Source organism: Juglans microcarpa x Juglans regia, chromosome 5D (assembly GCF_004785595.1).
Source record: "Juglans microcarpa x Juglans regia isolate MS1-56 chromosome 5D, Jm3101_v1.0, whole genome shotgun sequence".
NCBI classification, from domain to species: Eukaryota; Viridiplantae; Streptophyta; class Magnoliopsida; order Fagales; family Juglandaceae; genus Juglans; species Juglans microcarpa x Juglans regia.
In genome coordinates, this window is record NC_054602.1 from 30,673,345 (window position 1) to 30,689,964 (window position 16,620).

General features: G+C 36.8%; 1 protein-coding gene across 1 annotated transcript; it reads right to left on the reverse strand.

The window, feature by feature from the left end:
* Positions 1-283: 283 nt before the first annotated feature.
* LOC121266053 (cation/H(+) antiporter 20-like) lies at positions 284-5,104 on the reverse strand. The gene is given in 6 exon segments (XM_041169752.1): positions 284-1,164; positions 1,468-2,391; positions 3,614-4,158; positions 4,161-4,638; positions 4,782-4,909; positions 4,912-5,104. Coding segments are annotated over 6 exon segments (2,529 nt in total). The 5' UTR covers positions 4,961-5,104; the 3' UTR covers positions 284-759.
* Positions 5,105-16,620: the final 11,516 nt, after the last annotated feature.

Below are 16,620 nucleotides of genomic sequence, written 5' to 3' on the forward strand. Positions count from 1 at the left end.
AACCATATAAGCACGATTAAGAACACCCTGGGCCTTTTGATCACACCCTGGGCCTTTTGATCATTGCTGGAAAATTAAGGTGGACAGGGATCGGAACCATCAACGATTCCCATCAAAGCATAGCTTAAGAGGAAGCAATTGAGCACTCCAGTTAAGAAAGTACCATCGAGCTTGATGGGAATAACTTGTGCTAGGTGATGAAAGGCAGCAGAAGAGGAAGATGAGGAACCTAAAGCAGCCATAGGAACGAATGAAGCGTGAGGTTGAGAGGTCTTTAGTACTAGAAAGAATGGGAAACTGTTCTGGTTTTTCACACCAGAAACACGTGTGTATGCATTATCATATTTATACACAAAATTGTTACAAACGTATGAGAGGATTTACATGTTTGTTACAAGAGATAAACTATAAGAGAAAAGCTAGCTACAGATTTCTAACCAACATCTAGATAAGAGCTGTTATAGAAATCAAATAGAACCATGCGTGATGAACTAGAAGACTGGAGAGGGTTGAACAGCTTGAACTTTATCCTGCTTGAGCTTTATCCTTAACAGAATGATCTTTATCCTTATAAACAGGCTGATCTAGACCAATCGAAAGCCCTCCTCCTAAGATCGACGATTGATACTCAAGAGATCACACATCTAATATAGTTTTACATCATGACTAGCTAGCCCCAAATCGTTAAAAGCGAAGCTCGTTGGTTGCAGCGACGTACATGTTTTATTGTTACGTACGGCCAAATTGCATGTGTTTTGATCACACGAAATCCTTGGTAATTTCTCTAACACTACTCGACGGCTGATCATGGCCGAGATGATTAGTTGTGTTGTTCGCGTGCGTTACAATATTTGACACAGGAGCCTCCTCTGCATGGGCAAGATCATGTTGTTGAATGACCAGCACTGAAGACACGATGCCACTCCCTGACGACGTTAATATGTCTCCAATAGGCCCCAACTCTGCATGCTCCGCTTGGCGCCCTGCCAATCCTGCTACCATTGTTGATGGGAAACGCCCTTTGCCTATGACTATCAGCTCGTACTCCCTACTTCGCCCGATTGTCAAAACCCCCTCAACAATATTGCTAGCCACCTTGTCCGAAAACTCCACTATCCCATCCCACTTGCTTCGAAACTCAGCAACTGTATTTTCATCTAGCTCCTGTTTTATACAGAAAATGATTATAGTCTAATGTCAATATATATGTATATATGATTAAGAGATATGTTTTTTTTTTTGTATCCCGTTTGTCATTGAGTTATATTTTAAGTAGTTATTATTTATGCAACAAATACATAAAATTACTTGTACGAGTATGATAAAATGTTGAATGAAAGGTAAGCTGCTGCGATGAATTAGCTATTAACAAGACATGAACAATTGCTTAAAAAAATAATTAAATTGATTTTGTATAAAATAAACATGACAAGAAACTAGGAAGAGAGAGTAGAAGAGGTTACGTACCCTTTCTTTCTCACGGTTCATTTTAGCGGTGGAGAAGCTATAATTATGTTCACTATACTTGGTCGTTGATGAGAGCCGCAGCATCATGTCCCTACTCTCCTTCCCTTCCTTCTCTACGAACCTTATAACCGTAACTTTAATTGCGGGATGCTCCGCCATCCTACCACCCAGTGCCAAGGCTTCACGATCGTCTGGTCCACCAAAGAAGATTACGCAAACCCGTTGGGCTGCGGTGGTCGTCGTCGGCACTGGAGTTTGGGCGCCATTACCGAGTCCGCGGTCCACAAACACAGCCACCGAGCACGGTGCATTCTTTAGCACCCTCTGATTTACTCCTCTCCAGCCATGGCCCACATTCTCCACCGTCTCATCGCCTTCCCCTCTCCATATTTTGTGAAAGGGCAGGATGATCAAGGTCACCCTCTTATCCTCTGCAACATGGCAAATATCCTCATGCATAGTAGATAACGCCGAGATTGCTGTTGTCGGTCGGACCCTGACTCGGCCAAGTTGACTGTAGGCTTGGAATGCCCCGGCCATTCGGTCATGCCACTCGCCTCGACGGATCCGGTTAAAGAAGGGAAAACCATTCCTTCGGACACGTTGGACCATGACAATGGAGGAAGATCGTTCAGAGAGCTCGACAAGATGCACGACGAAAAGTTTTATTAAGGACTTCTTAGTGCTGCGAGTCGACTCAATGAGGCTGATGAGTGAAGGTACGTTTCCTGGGCCGTGAACACAAGCAAGAACACGAAGCTCATCCGTGATGTCTTGGGTACTGGTGGTCAAACGCAATTTGCGGTGCGTGTGGGCGGAATTGCCACGTGCTGGTTTGTAGATGGCCATGACTGTTGGGGTTGTGATGAAGGTGGTAAAGAGTGCCATGAGGACTAGAATAGCAAACATCTCGTCATTGAGCACCTGTTCAAATAATACACAACTTGCATGTTATTCCACATTAAGAATTTCTGATGATCATGAGCTAGATCTTGGAAGTTGGATTTGGTGAACTGTGAGATGAATCCGATTTGGTTAATTAAGGAGAACAAAAGAATTTTACAAAAATAAATTCAACGTGATATATCATATTGTAAAATTATTTTTATTGTAAAAATTGAAAATGACTTTTAAGTTGATAGTTGTTGAAATTCTAGTAGAATTGAGTGTTAGACAAGCTAGTAATTGGATATATATTACTTTAAAACGAGAGATCATGACATAAACGAGGTTGATGATCATGAATTATCAAAGGATTCTTTGGATTAGTTGACACAATGGACCTGTTTCCTATTTGTTGACCAGAAAATTAAATTGAGAAAAATGAGGCAAGGACGGGGAAATTTCAGATAGATCGATCAAATAAGCTACGTACGCGTACGCGGTACGCGGTATGCATATATAATATATTAAGCTCTTTAATTGCAATTTCCCACGGTCCCACCCCCCAAGTCTTACAGGATGACCTAAAAATTCATGACTCAAGAAAATCAGACTGCAGATTAATTATCATCAGTCAAAAACTGCCTGCAATCTTATTGATATTGAGTACCTGCCGGCCTCTTGTTTTTTGAAAATTTGGGTAGCTAGATATCATTCATTTTTCATGAGATCGGACAAGATATTTGATTTTTCCTAGCACAAACTTCTTTTCCCCTACTACCGTTGAAAATAGCAGCCCGGGCCATGACTTCTAGCTCTATCGCCTGTACTACGTTCTTGCCAACTAACTGCTACCTAATATCAGCCCAATATTATTAATGATCTAATTATTTATTCATCTCATCACTGAGGCCTGTTGGTTTTGGAGACGAGAGAACAGATGAGTTGAGTTAAAAAAAAAAATTAAAAATTAAATAAAATATTATTAGAATATTATTTTTAATATTATTTTTATTTTAAAATTTAAAAAAATTAAATTATTTATTTTATTTTATATAAGAATTTAAAAAAATTATAATAATTAAACGCGATAAGATGATAATAATTGTAAAGACAAACTAGGGTATAAAATTTTTTAAATAATTTTCTTACTCAATCATTTAAATAGAATATCTTTTAAAAAATAATTACCCATCAATTAATGGAAGATAAAAATTCAGAATAATTAATAAAGTAATTAATATGCGTGAAAGAACAAACTAACCTTCTTCTCCTTGCCGATGTTGAGAACAATGAGCTCCACCAAGCCTTTGGTATTCATAAGCACACCCAGCGTGAGAGATTCCCTCACTGGGATCATAAACATCAACGCCACCACGAAAGTTCCCAGGATTTTTCCGGCACAGGCTGTGGATATCACCAGCGCCAGCAGACCCCATGCCTTTCCCCCGCGTATTTTGGCCACGTCCGTCTTCAACCCGCTTGAAGCGAAGTATAGAGGAAGAAGCAGACCCGTAACGAAGTCCTCGATCCTTTCTATCAATCTGTCTGCGAATTGTCCCCCTTTTGGGATTGTTAGACCGAACACGAATGCTCCGAAAATAGAATGGATGCCGATCAGGTCGGTCATAAATCCGGAAACTAGTACTCCTGCCAAAGTCAAACAGATGTAGGCTTCGTCAACGACGTCATTCTGCGGCGAGCACCGGCGGGCGACCCATTTCATCGCGGGTGCGATGACGACCAGCATGAAAGTAACGAATGCGGCACCTGAGAGGAGAACCCAGATTGATATCAAGGGGCTCTTGTGGCCCCACCGTCACCGTCACCGGCGAGTGCCACGGCTAGCGCCAGCAGGATCCACGCAGCCACGTCGTTGAACGCAGCCGCGGCCATGGCGGTCTCGCCCAGCTCGGTGGTTAATAGCTTGAGTTCTGCTAAAATGCGCGCGAGTACGGGGAAGGCAGTGATGGAGAGCGCCACTCCCATGAAGACGAGGAACTGGCCGAAACCGACTTTATCCGCTCCGTCGACAGTTTTTCGCAGGACAATGGCAACGCCGATGCCGCAAACGAAAGGGAGAGAAATTCCGGCGGCTGCTATGCCAAAGGCTTTTCGGCCACTCCGACGAATCGAGCTCAGATCGAGTTCAAGACCCACAAGAAACAGAAAGAAAAGGAGACCGATACTTGCCACAGATTCCAATATCGGGGTGCTCCACGAGGGAAATATTCGGTGCAAGTAGTGCTTGTTTTTTCCCAAAACGGACGGTCCAAGCAGAATTCCACCCTGAAACACGAATAATTCAGATAATGAAGAAGAAATTCATACTGCATACAGATATGCATGTGCGTTTGCACGTATGCGTGTTGTGTGTGCATCAGAGATCAGATATATAGCAGAGAGAGAGAGAGAGAGAGAGAGAGACGTACGACAATCTCGGCAATGACTTTGGGTTGGCGGAGGGGTTTGAGGAGAAAGGCGAGGAAGCGGCTAACGACGAGAATTAAAGTGGTTTGAACAATGAGAAGAGGGAAGGCATAGTCGAGGGGATTATCCCTTGCCAGGCTCCATTTGATGAGGTTTTAATGGAAGTTATATTGACCACCATCTTAATTTCTTTCTTTACCCAATATATATAAAGTTAGATTGCTAGCTATCACTTTCTCTTCTCTGTTTCATCAATGGATCGGAGTTCAGCGCAGAAAGAAGGTGAGAGAGGAGCTAAGCTAAGCAATCTACAGATCAGAGTAGTACAGTGGGTATTAGCTTAATTTATAGAAGATGAGTCCGGAGGTGATGATGGTCAAAGCCAGTCTCCTAAATGGCCATACCGCTGAGTTCTCATGGGGCGGGGTTGATAATTTGCTTTTGACTTTTGCTTCATTTAATTGAAAGAGTACGGACAGGATTCTTTGGATTTTGGACGGTGGGTATTTTTCCAACGAAAAAAGGCCCGGAACAGCTAGCTAGCTGGATAAAACATTTTGAAATTTATATATATATATAGATGCAAGATGGCATGCCGTGTGTAAATTTCCCCTGCCCACGGTGATCATCACTAATCTCATGCATTAATAAGGTTTTCCTAACCAGGTATGTTATATATGGCAGTGATATTTGAAATTTAATTGCGTGAATTTTACATACTGATCATCATATATATGTTACGGACAAAACACAAATTCAAAGTATATTTATTATAATAGTGACGTGCCACCAATAATCAGATTAGTTTTGAACTCGATTTATAATCATTTTGTAAAATGAACTTCCTAATCAGGAGCAAATATCGGTTTCCCAAAGCAAATCATGTCATGTAAATCCAAGATGACCATGTACCAAGATAATTATATATATATATATATATTTATACACACACGCGTGGGAACTGCTCCGGATGCGTTAGTCCCGGGATGCACCTGACATAATAATTTAAATAAAAAAAATAAAAAAGTCAATAACTTATTTGTTTGGAAAAATAAAATATAAGGTTAAAGAAAGACAATAGATCAAGATTAAAAAAAAATTAAACTTCAGCAAAATATCTAACCACGAAGCTATTAAGAACATTTTGGTAAAACATAATCATTCATTAAATTTTACAAATGAGCTACACGTCAAATGGTCAAGAGTCTTAAGAACTTTTTGGTAAAATAAGATCTTTCATTAAATTCTACAAAAGAGCTACAAGTCAAATGGTCAAGAGTTTTAATCGCCTTTTGGTAAAATAGGATTTAACAAAAAAAAAGAAAAGTTAACGAAAAAATAACAAAAGTTAATATTCACAGTTAGATAACACTTATTATAAGATAATAGATAATGCTAGTTGACTTCTTTAGGAAAGTCTCGGACAGTTATATGTATATACAAATAAGGAGTGTTACCAATCACACTATTATCTTACCTTCATCTCGTTATTATATACATTGTAATATTGTTTATCATCATTGCATATTCCTTTATGTCATCTCATCAATAAATTATAACTTTTCGATAAAATAAAAAGAATGCATTAATTCAACGGTAAAGTTCCTTTCATAGAAGTAATCGACATTAAGGTTGTCTTTGCTTCAATGTTCAAAGACGTCTCCTTATAAAATTATGATTACATTTTCCTTACTCTCTTGTGAGTTTCAAAATGACATATCCATATATACCCAATAAACAAATAACTACGTACTGGCGAGAAAGAGCACATTTTTAATTTGCCTCGATACAGTGGGATCGGAGGCCATATCGGTCATTTCGGTGCATGTGGACGTTTTGACTTCCACCGGCTCGTCGACGTCCACGTTGTCGAGGCTGCTAATTGAGGGTGAAAAAAAACCGAGCTGGTCAACCGAAGCGGCGCACACCTCAAAGCCGTACAAGCACATCTATGTGACACGTGTTGAGAAGCTGCTCGGAAAGGCTATATATAATATAATCTACAAGGGATGCTGAAGGGTGATTATAAAATGTGTATCATTTCACAAGTTAATTTACTTTATCTTAAGAATATAATGATTAAAATAAAATATTTCTTATATATTTAATATTAGAGATCATTTTTTCTTATCAAAATTTAAATAATTAAATATTACAATTATGGAAAGATATAGACACGTTATGTGAATTTTATAATATTTAAGGTTGTCTGTATAAAATTTATATACAAGATGGATGGACATAATCAGTCATGTCTGATTAATATATAGATTTTGGTTCATCCCACACATACACGTCATGGGCATCCCGCTTTTCTATGTTATATAGACTTGTATGTAACTATTGAGAGTGAAGATATTATACACAACGTGACTATTCCACCAAAAAGTTTTCTTTTAATCTCAATTTTCATATCTTATGCTGAATACATATATAGCATACGTTTTTAAACCTTGAAGATTCAGAAATGATGAGGTGTAGCAAATAATGATAATATTAACATTGATATTTTGGGCTTGACTTTGACTTATGATGCAATATTGGATTATTGAAATGGTAAGGAAAACTTTTATCTAGAACTATTCATTTTGTACCTTTTTCCCCCAAAGGATGACCAATGTACAGTTTAGGTTTTTAACCACCACCATGGCCAGAATTAGAATGTCTAATTCTAATATATATATATATATATATATATATATATTATGCAGGACAATGCTAGGGGTCGCCAAGCATTTACCGCTAGTCGTGTCACTAGTGCATTTTTATTTTTTTTTCCTTTTTCTTTCAAATATTTTAAACACTTAAAAAAATACACACATTCATTTGTAGTCACTTTCTTATAGCACTCTTATTGGATTAGCTAAAGTTAAAGTATATTTTTTTTATGAATTTAAGATAAATTTAGTTTTTAGCTATTCCATTCACATAAGTCTCCACATTGGAATAGTTATTTTTTCATTATATGACAATAAAATAATATAAGATGAATTTGGCTTTAGCTATTCACATCAAATCTCCACATTAGATTATTCATTTATTCATTATATAATAGTAATGAGTAAATAATAATTTCAAAAATATTTTAATTTTTTTAATTATGAATTTATTTTATTTTATCATATTTTACTTTTCATAATATTATATATTAATTAGTAATCATATTTTAATTATATTTTTTCAATTGTCATTTAAAAGGGAGAGAGAAGTAATTGATATAAAAGGGAGAGAGAAATAATTAATATAAAATGTATTTGATGAATAAATAGTTACTTTCAAATTTAGAAATAATTTTAGAAGTGACTGTAGTTATTCTAATGTGATCACATTTTATGGTTTAATAGCTAAATCTTCAATGGATTTAACTTTTAGCTAATCTAATGAGAGTGCTCTTAACCATTAATAAAAAAATAAAATAAAAAATAAAACACACAAGTGGTCAAATTGAGGTGACAAAATCAACGGTCTATTTAGCATTTTCCTATATATATATATATATATATATATATATATATATATAAAAGCTTTGATCTTCTTTATTGAACAATCACATGACCCTTGCAAAAGGGTACTGTCTAAATAAAGTTAACAATCGCACTTCACATGAACCCGAAATTTGGATCTGACTGATATAATTTTGAATTTTAAAGAGCTAGCTAGCCATCGTATAGAAAATCTTCAAAGTGTATCACAGTTCGGATAAACTACTGTGGTGACAGGTACCTTGCATATATAGCTAGCTAGCTGGAGGGATCGAGTTTGTACACAAATATAACACTATATATAATCTTATGCGTATGCAATTATAATTAAAGTGACAATTAGGTGGAATAAATTTCTCTCATTTTGCTAATAAATTAAATTAGAAAATTTTCCAATATTCTTAAGTTATTTTGCTTTAAGAATTTATAACAATGTCATTGTAGAGGATAATCGATGACTTTCATTTGTCCACTGTGAGTACTTGACAATAGGAGAGGCTAAGACGTTATTGATCTTATTCTCATTCTTGTTCTCTCTCTCTCTCTCTCTCTCTCTCTCTCTCTCTCTCTCTCTCTCTCTCTATATATATATATATATATATATATATATATGTATGCATGTATGCAGAATACTTGGAGTTTTGTCTTGAGCTGAATGTCTGATAGCCTGGCATGGCTAGCTATCAAGCGACATGACCCACCATGCACACATGATATTTATTCTGCCATAAAAAATGTCACAAATATACCAAATTAATAGATCGTTGGTTAAAGATGATTGGCATGATGCAGATTTTTGTCTCAATATGTGACTCTATTCAATGATCCAATATTTACAATAATAGGAATCATGGTCGGCCACGAAAACTCAAGGCTCCTGATCCATTCAGACTTGCATCTGCAGCCAGCTAGCTAGCCATGCATGCATGCATTCATGTTGCGTGGGAATTAATCTTTAGTGGCATTTTAATTTTGCCCACGGAAACAACACTGCAGGATGCATATGAAGACGGTCTCTATCAGTGTTGTTATTTCCCCCCTTTTTGCCAGCCTCGTGTTTGTCAACGTACGGCGCTTGCTTTCTGACGATCATGCCATGCATGACTAATACACTGCAGGGATGAGGGAGATAGCTAGCTATATTGTTACGTACTGCAAGATGTCCGTGTGTAAATGTCTAGTTACTTAATTTCTAGATAAAAACGCTAGCTTTCTCGTGCTTTCATTTTCAATTTATATATATGAACAACATCAAATGCGCCATCTTTTGAGATTTTCTAATTTCTTGATCCAGTTGGACGGTGCGCTATATATGCACAGAAAGATATATATACGACATTAAATACTTATATATTCGGGATTCACATGACTATTTGAAAACATTAAATATATTGTTATATGACTCATTGATGTATTTATCTCTTTCTAAAATTAGATCGACCATCCAACTTCTAATCTTAATGCAGTGTTACATGCAGCATGCGCACACAGTCTAAGACATGAAAAGAAAAAAGATTTTGATATGCACACAACTCTCTTGCTAATAACTTACTATTTTTTTTTTTAACCTTATCCATCGATCCAGTGGTCAGAAATATCATCAGAGGGATGCAATTGGCCATAAATAGTGGGGATTATCACGTTTCTTTTTCATTGTTATCTCGACTCTAAAAAGGTCATGTAAATTAGGCTGCAAAATATAAAAGATGGTCATTCCTAGCGATGATCGATCTAGTACTTCTCATGAATCGATCATTTAATTCCTATCAATAAAAGTGGGTGGGATTCAATTCTTAATATATATATATATATATATATATATATATATATATATATATTCTCTTGTGTGCAGTATAAATATTTTAGTTAAGTACGTAAGTAAGAAGAGAGTTTCTAAATCATGATTTAATTAATATATAATAGGTACATTGGTTTAGAATATAATGAACATAGGGAGATTATAATTAAGTATTCATGTAAATAGACGTTGGTTTCTTGGATATATTCATATATTGTGATCTGGTATTTGCACAAGAACAAGGTCGAATGTCAATTGATTATTATATATAATGCTAAGAATATCAAATTAGAGATATAATATTAAGTATAAATATGCATTGCAACTGAATCTTAAGTCTTAGGCTCTACTAGGGTTTTGGTTTGCTGAGTTTGTGGAGAAGCTATGGCTGTTGTTGGGGCCCTTCTGGCTCTTCGACGTCGGTGAATAGACAGAGGACTTTTGCTGATTTGGTTGCACAATCGCCTCAACCGATCCCTCTGGTGGAGGTTCCCCTGCATCCTCCTAAAGTCATCGATGGCGAGTTATGTATTTTGTTCACTAAGGAAGAAATTGATAGATCTGCAATGCCTCTCAAATTTTCAATGGTGATGAAATTCATCCGACAACCCCCATCTTTGGATGCTATTCGTTTATTTATCAGAAATCGATAGGGATTGGAGAAGCAGCCAGTTGTTTCAACGATGCGAAGGCCGCGTAATATTTTTTTGAGGTTCTCGAATGAACCTAAGTTTTTGAAGGCACTATCGAGAGAAGCCACTGATGTAGATGGAGTTCCTTATGATTGTTTCCAATGGTCACCGGATTTTAATGAAGACAAAGAGCCTTCGTTGGTACCAATTTGGATTGTTCGTCCTGGTTTACCCCCACATTTATATCAGGAATCGTTTCTCACAAATATCACTGCTCCGATTGGAATTTTCTTACACCGGGACAATGCGACCAGATGCTTTACAAGAATAGATGGGGCGAGGGTCTGTTTGTTGGTTGATGTTGTGCGTAAACCTGCTCGTGGGATATGGATTGGTAATCCCCACCAGGTGTCGAGCATTTATGTGGAGGTTCAGTATGAAACATTGCCTGCTTTTTGTTCCAATTATAATGTTCAAGGACATAATTTGAAAACCTGTAGATGGAAGATTTTAGAGAAAAAGGAGGTGGAAAAAAAGAAGATTGAAGGGGAGAAAAAAATGAAAGTTTGGAAGGAAAAAAATACTGTTGTGATTGATCATGTCATACCTCAGATTGAGATTGAGAAGGCTCCGAAAATGTATATTGATTCAGAACAGAAGAATGTGGATAAGGCGGGTCCTAGTAACACGAAAGAGATTGATGCTCCAAAGGATATATGTTTGAAGGAAGTTGAAGATATAGAGAGGCCATTGATTGAGGAAGGGGAAATTTGTGAAACAAAAAGAAATGTTTAAATCTGGTTGGGGAACAATCTCTTGTTTTAGTTCCTGTTAATGTTGATCCTGGGCAAGAGATTAATGTTCAGTTAGAGGATATGAATGAAGTTGTGGTGGATTTGGGTAGTGTTGAAACAAAAGTGCAGATACAGGATGAAGATCCTGCGATTCAAGAGAGTTATGTTTCAGCTCTTGATGGCATACACAGTGATCATCTTTGCAAAAAGAAGGTGTGTGCTTCTGATTGTGATTCTCCAGTGAAAACTAAAGATGGTAAGTGTGTAATTGTTACTCATAGTTCTTCTCCGGTTCCTAGCAAAACCGTACGGTTTAATTATTGATGTGTTGTCCACTATTCTGGAATATCCGTGGCCTTCGTTCTTCTAGAAGAAGGTTGAAGAAGTTAATTAAACAATTTAAGATTGATTATATTATGTTAGCAGAGCTATTTGTTAAGGAATCTAGATTGGAAGTTTTGAAAAGTCAGTTGAATTTTGAAGGTTGTTATTCGAATCAAAGTTTTGGGGGTAAACTCTTGCTATTATGGAGAAATGGTCTTCAGTTGGCAATTCTGAATTCTAGTGTGACATATCACGATTTCTCCGAATTTTGGAGGTAGGCGTTGGTTTATTTCTGTGGCTTATGCGAAGTGCAGTCACATTGAGAGAAGAAGATTGTGGAGTTCGTTGATTAATGATATGCCACAAAACAAGCCTTGGGTTTGTATTGGCGATTTTAATACTATACGTGAAGATGGTGAAAGATGTGGTGGTAGGCCTCACTTGTGACAGGCTATGGAGGAATTTAATTCATTCATTGAGTCTTGTGGTTTGTGTGAAATGAAGGCATTAGGGAGTAAATTTTCATGGTGTAATGGACAAAATGGAATGGCGGGAAGGTGGTCGTGTATTGATCGTGGTTTGTGGAATTTAGAAGCCGTTTCAATGCTGCCTAATGCATTTTATAGGTTATTGCCAAGAACAACCTCGGATCATGCTCCTTTACTTGTTTCATTGAATTCGAATAATTTTCGATATGGGCCCTCTTCTTTTAAGTTTCAACAAATGCGGGTGTCTCATGATGGTTTCCTAGATGTGGTTAAGGAGTCTTGGCAGGAATCAGTTGTGAGGTGGGGCTGTTTGGTCTGGCGGCTAAATTAAAGAGATTGAAATTGGAGCTTAAAGAATGGAATTTTCGAGTTTTTGGGTGCACGGATGTGAATATCCAAAGGCTGGAAAACAAAATTGAAGCTATTGAGTTACAACTTCAATGAGGTTTTCCAGATTCTTTGGAATCTGATTTGTTTCTTGCAAAAAAGGAATTAGATTTGTGGCAGCAAAGAGAAAATACTCGCCTCTCACAACATGTTAAGCTGAATTGGCTAGAGAAAGGAAAGGCTTCTAGTCTGTTTTTTGAGACTTTTGCTTCTCTGTCTAAGCCTATGGTTAAGGAGATGAAGATGGCGGATGGTACGGTTTTAGCCATTCCCGAAACCATACATGAAGGTGCTGTTGATTATTTTCGATCTTTTCTTACTACCAGGCCTCCTAGAGATCTTCCTGATCTTTCTCTATATGTTGAAGGTGATGAGGTGGAGCAGGAAAACAGAGCTATTATTCAGCTCCCTTCAATCCAAGAAATTAAGGAATCACTGTTTGCAATTCTTTTAAATAGTAGCCCAGGGCCGGATGGGTTTGGATCCGGATTCTATCAATCTTGTTGGGATATAGTTGAAGCAGATGTTGTGCAGGCTATCAAAGATTTATTTCAAGGTACTCGTATACCTAGGTTTTATTCGACCTCATGCATAGTTTTGATTCCAAAAGTGTCTCAGCCATCTAGCTTTGACAAATTCCATCCAATTAGTTTTTGTTATGTGATATATAAAATTTTCTCTAAGATTCTTGTTAAAAGGATGTCACTAAGTTTGGAGAAAATTATATCCCCAGAACAATGTGCGTTTTTTCCGAGGAGAAGCATTTTTTAGAATATTGCTTTGGCTTAAGAAATAGTGCATATGATTAATCAACCAAGTCGTGGGGGAAATGTTTTGTCATGGGGGAAATGTTTTATTAAAAATAGACATGACAAAAGCATATGATTGTATTGATCGAGTTTCTAGATACATGTAATGAAATCCTTTGGATTTTCTAAGCAGAGTTGCGACCTGGTCAGACAATGCATATCAAATTCTTGGTTCTCAATTGTGATGAATGAAACGACAAAAGGATTTTTTCTGAGTGGTCGTGGGTTGCGTCAAGGGGACCCTTTGTCGCCTTATTTATTTATTCTTGTGGAGGAAATGCTATCTCGGTTGCTGAAGTACAATTTTCAAAGTGGCAAAATTGGTTATTTCTCTCATCCTCGAGGTGTGCCTCTTATATCCCACTTATTGTATACTGATAATATTATTGTTTTTGCTAATGGTGGAAGATCATCTATAAAAAGGATCTTGCATATCTTCAATATTTTTTAGGATTGGTCTGGATAGAGAGTTAGCAAAGAAAAGTCTGCAATTTTCTTTTCTAAAAACATGCCGTTTAGTAGAAGAAGAAGCTTGTTACGGTTGACTTATTTTTTGGAAGGTTGTTTTCCTGCAAAGTATTTGGGATTTCCTTTGATATATGGTTACATGAAAACTACATATTTTGATGAATTATTGGATCAAATTAGATCTCGGCTGGAAGAGTGGCAATCGAAAATGTTATCTAATGGTGCAAGACTTTTGTTATTACGGCATGTATTGGCTAGTATTCCTATTCATTTATTTTCGGTTATGCGAGCTCCCAAGAAAGTTATTAGTTATCTCAATAAGACTTTTAGCTATTTTTTATTTTTTTGGGGATGTATGAATGGCAATCCAAAACGTAAATGGATAGCTTGGCATAAGTTTTGTAAACCAATAGAGGAATGGGGTATTGGATTGCGATAGCTAGATGATGTGCAATGAGCTTTATATATGAAGTTTGGTTGGAAGCTTTTAACTCAGCATTTTCTTTGGTCTTCTATTGTCAAAGCAAAATATTTAAAAGACCAGCATATTTCAGTGGCTAATATAGATCAGTCTATTTTGCGTCTTAGAAAGGGAAATGTCCCTTTCTGGAGAGATAAGTGGTTGAAGTCTAGTGTATTGGCTGAGGTGCTCCCTAGTAATGGATGTCTGAAATTGTTAGTAAAATAATGCAGGATAAACAATGGCGGGGACGTTTGGCTTCTAAGAAACTTGGTGGGGGACAGTAATTTGGAAGAAATCATTGAAGGTCTTGGCAAGTATAAAAGTGGTGCAGATACCCTGATATGGAAACCAAATGTAGATGGAGGTTTTAGTTTGAAGTTAGCTTGGGAGTGTTTTCGTATAAAATGACCTCGTATGGTTTGGAATGATTGGTTGTGGAATTCAGCCTTACCCAAAAAGTACTCTATTACTTGCTGGAAAGCTTTGAATTATTGACTTAGTGTGGAAAGCTAAGTTCGAGAGTTGGGTATCCCAATTGTCTCGAAGTGTGATTGTTGTGTAGATGGCAGTGTAGAAGATTAGGATCATGTCCTTGCACATGGACATTTAGCAAATGAAGTATGGTATGATGCCTCTATGTACCTTGGAATTCCTTTTGATTCAAGTCGATCATGGAGAGAAAGAATGGAATTAGGGATGAGAATAGCCTCTAATACATCTCAAGCTCGTCAACTTATTGGGGTAACTCCGGTGATTTTAAGTTTGTCTCTTTGGGTATGGCGATGTAATGCACGTATGGAAGGTATAAAAAAGTATGTTGAGTCCTTATTGTTGTCTATTAAAATGGCCATTGCTTGGGTGGATTTTCGAATTCGTGCAGGAAAAAATTATAAGGTGGGAGATGAACGTGTATTGCAAGCTTTCGATATTCCTTTTAAGCTGTTGAAAAGGAAGCAAGTTGCTTGATTAGCTAAAAAAAAAACCAGCTTCTGGCTGGGTTAAATTAAATGTTGATGGCAGTTGCTTGGGAAATTCGGGTGTTTCGAGAGCTGGTGGAATTGTTGAGAGGGATGACGAAAGTTTATTGTTGGCTTTTGTGAAATATTTAGAACAAGGGACGAATAACTCGGCTGAATTTTTGGCACTTCATTATGGTTTAAAGCATTGCAAAGATTTGGGAATCCTTATGGTAGAAGTGGAGATGGATTCGCTTCTCATAATAAAATGGTTTGAGAAGGGGAGATGTGGTATTTTGTATTTGGAAGATTATTGGGATGATATTGTTGATATGATTGTCGGAATGCAGGTAACATTTAAACATACTTTCTGAGAGGGTAACTCTGGGGCAGATTTTCTTGCTCGTATGGCTGCTGGAAATTGTTCAAGAGTGTGGCAACATTTTAATAAAGTACCCCACCTGTTCAAAGGAATTTTGAGAATAGATAGATCGGGTCTACCTTATTTGAGATGTTGATGAATTTTTTTGTTCTGGAGTTCTGATGAGTTGTGAATGCAGCGTTCATCGTCTTTTTATTTGTTTGGTGCTACATTGTTTTTGGATTCTAGTTGTTAGGGTCACTTGTTTGTTTTGTTTATTCGTTTGGTGTGTTTTGCTTACTCAGGTTGATTTTTTTGGATACTTGGGTGGTTTTTCTATTTTTATTTGTAAACCCAAGTGTCTTTTTATAATAATCAAGGTTTTCATTTGCCAAAAGTGAGGGTTCTCAATAAATTTGGGAATGGGTTCCTCTTGGACATTGGACTGGCCTAATTCTTTTTTTCTTTTTAAAGTATAAATATGCATCGCATTTTCTTGCCCTAGTCTTGTTATTTTTCTTTCTTTTGGTATTGTAGACATGGTGCATACTTTTTTAAGTTACATTCTATAATAACTAAGCAAATATGAAGGGAAACACTTTCAAAGACCTAGATTTTATTTGTATTTTATCAAAAACAGATGACCTACTATGTGTGTCATATGAGGGAACACACTTTTTCGACCACGGTGCTGTGGTGTAAGCCTAATAAGAATAAGAGTTTTGCTATGTGCAAGCAAGTTTGCGTACTAATCTGTGTACTAATATTGTTGCATTCATATTCTAAATTCAAATTAGCACTGTTTTCAATAAAATTTACTTTCTGACCAATCATATTAAATGGGTGCACGTATTAGTGCGCAGAATCGCTTACAATTAG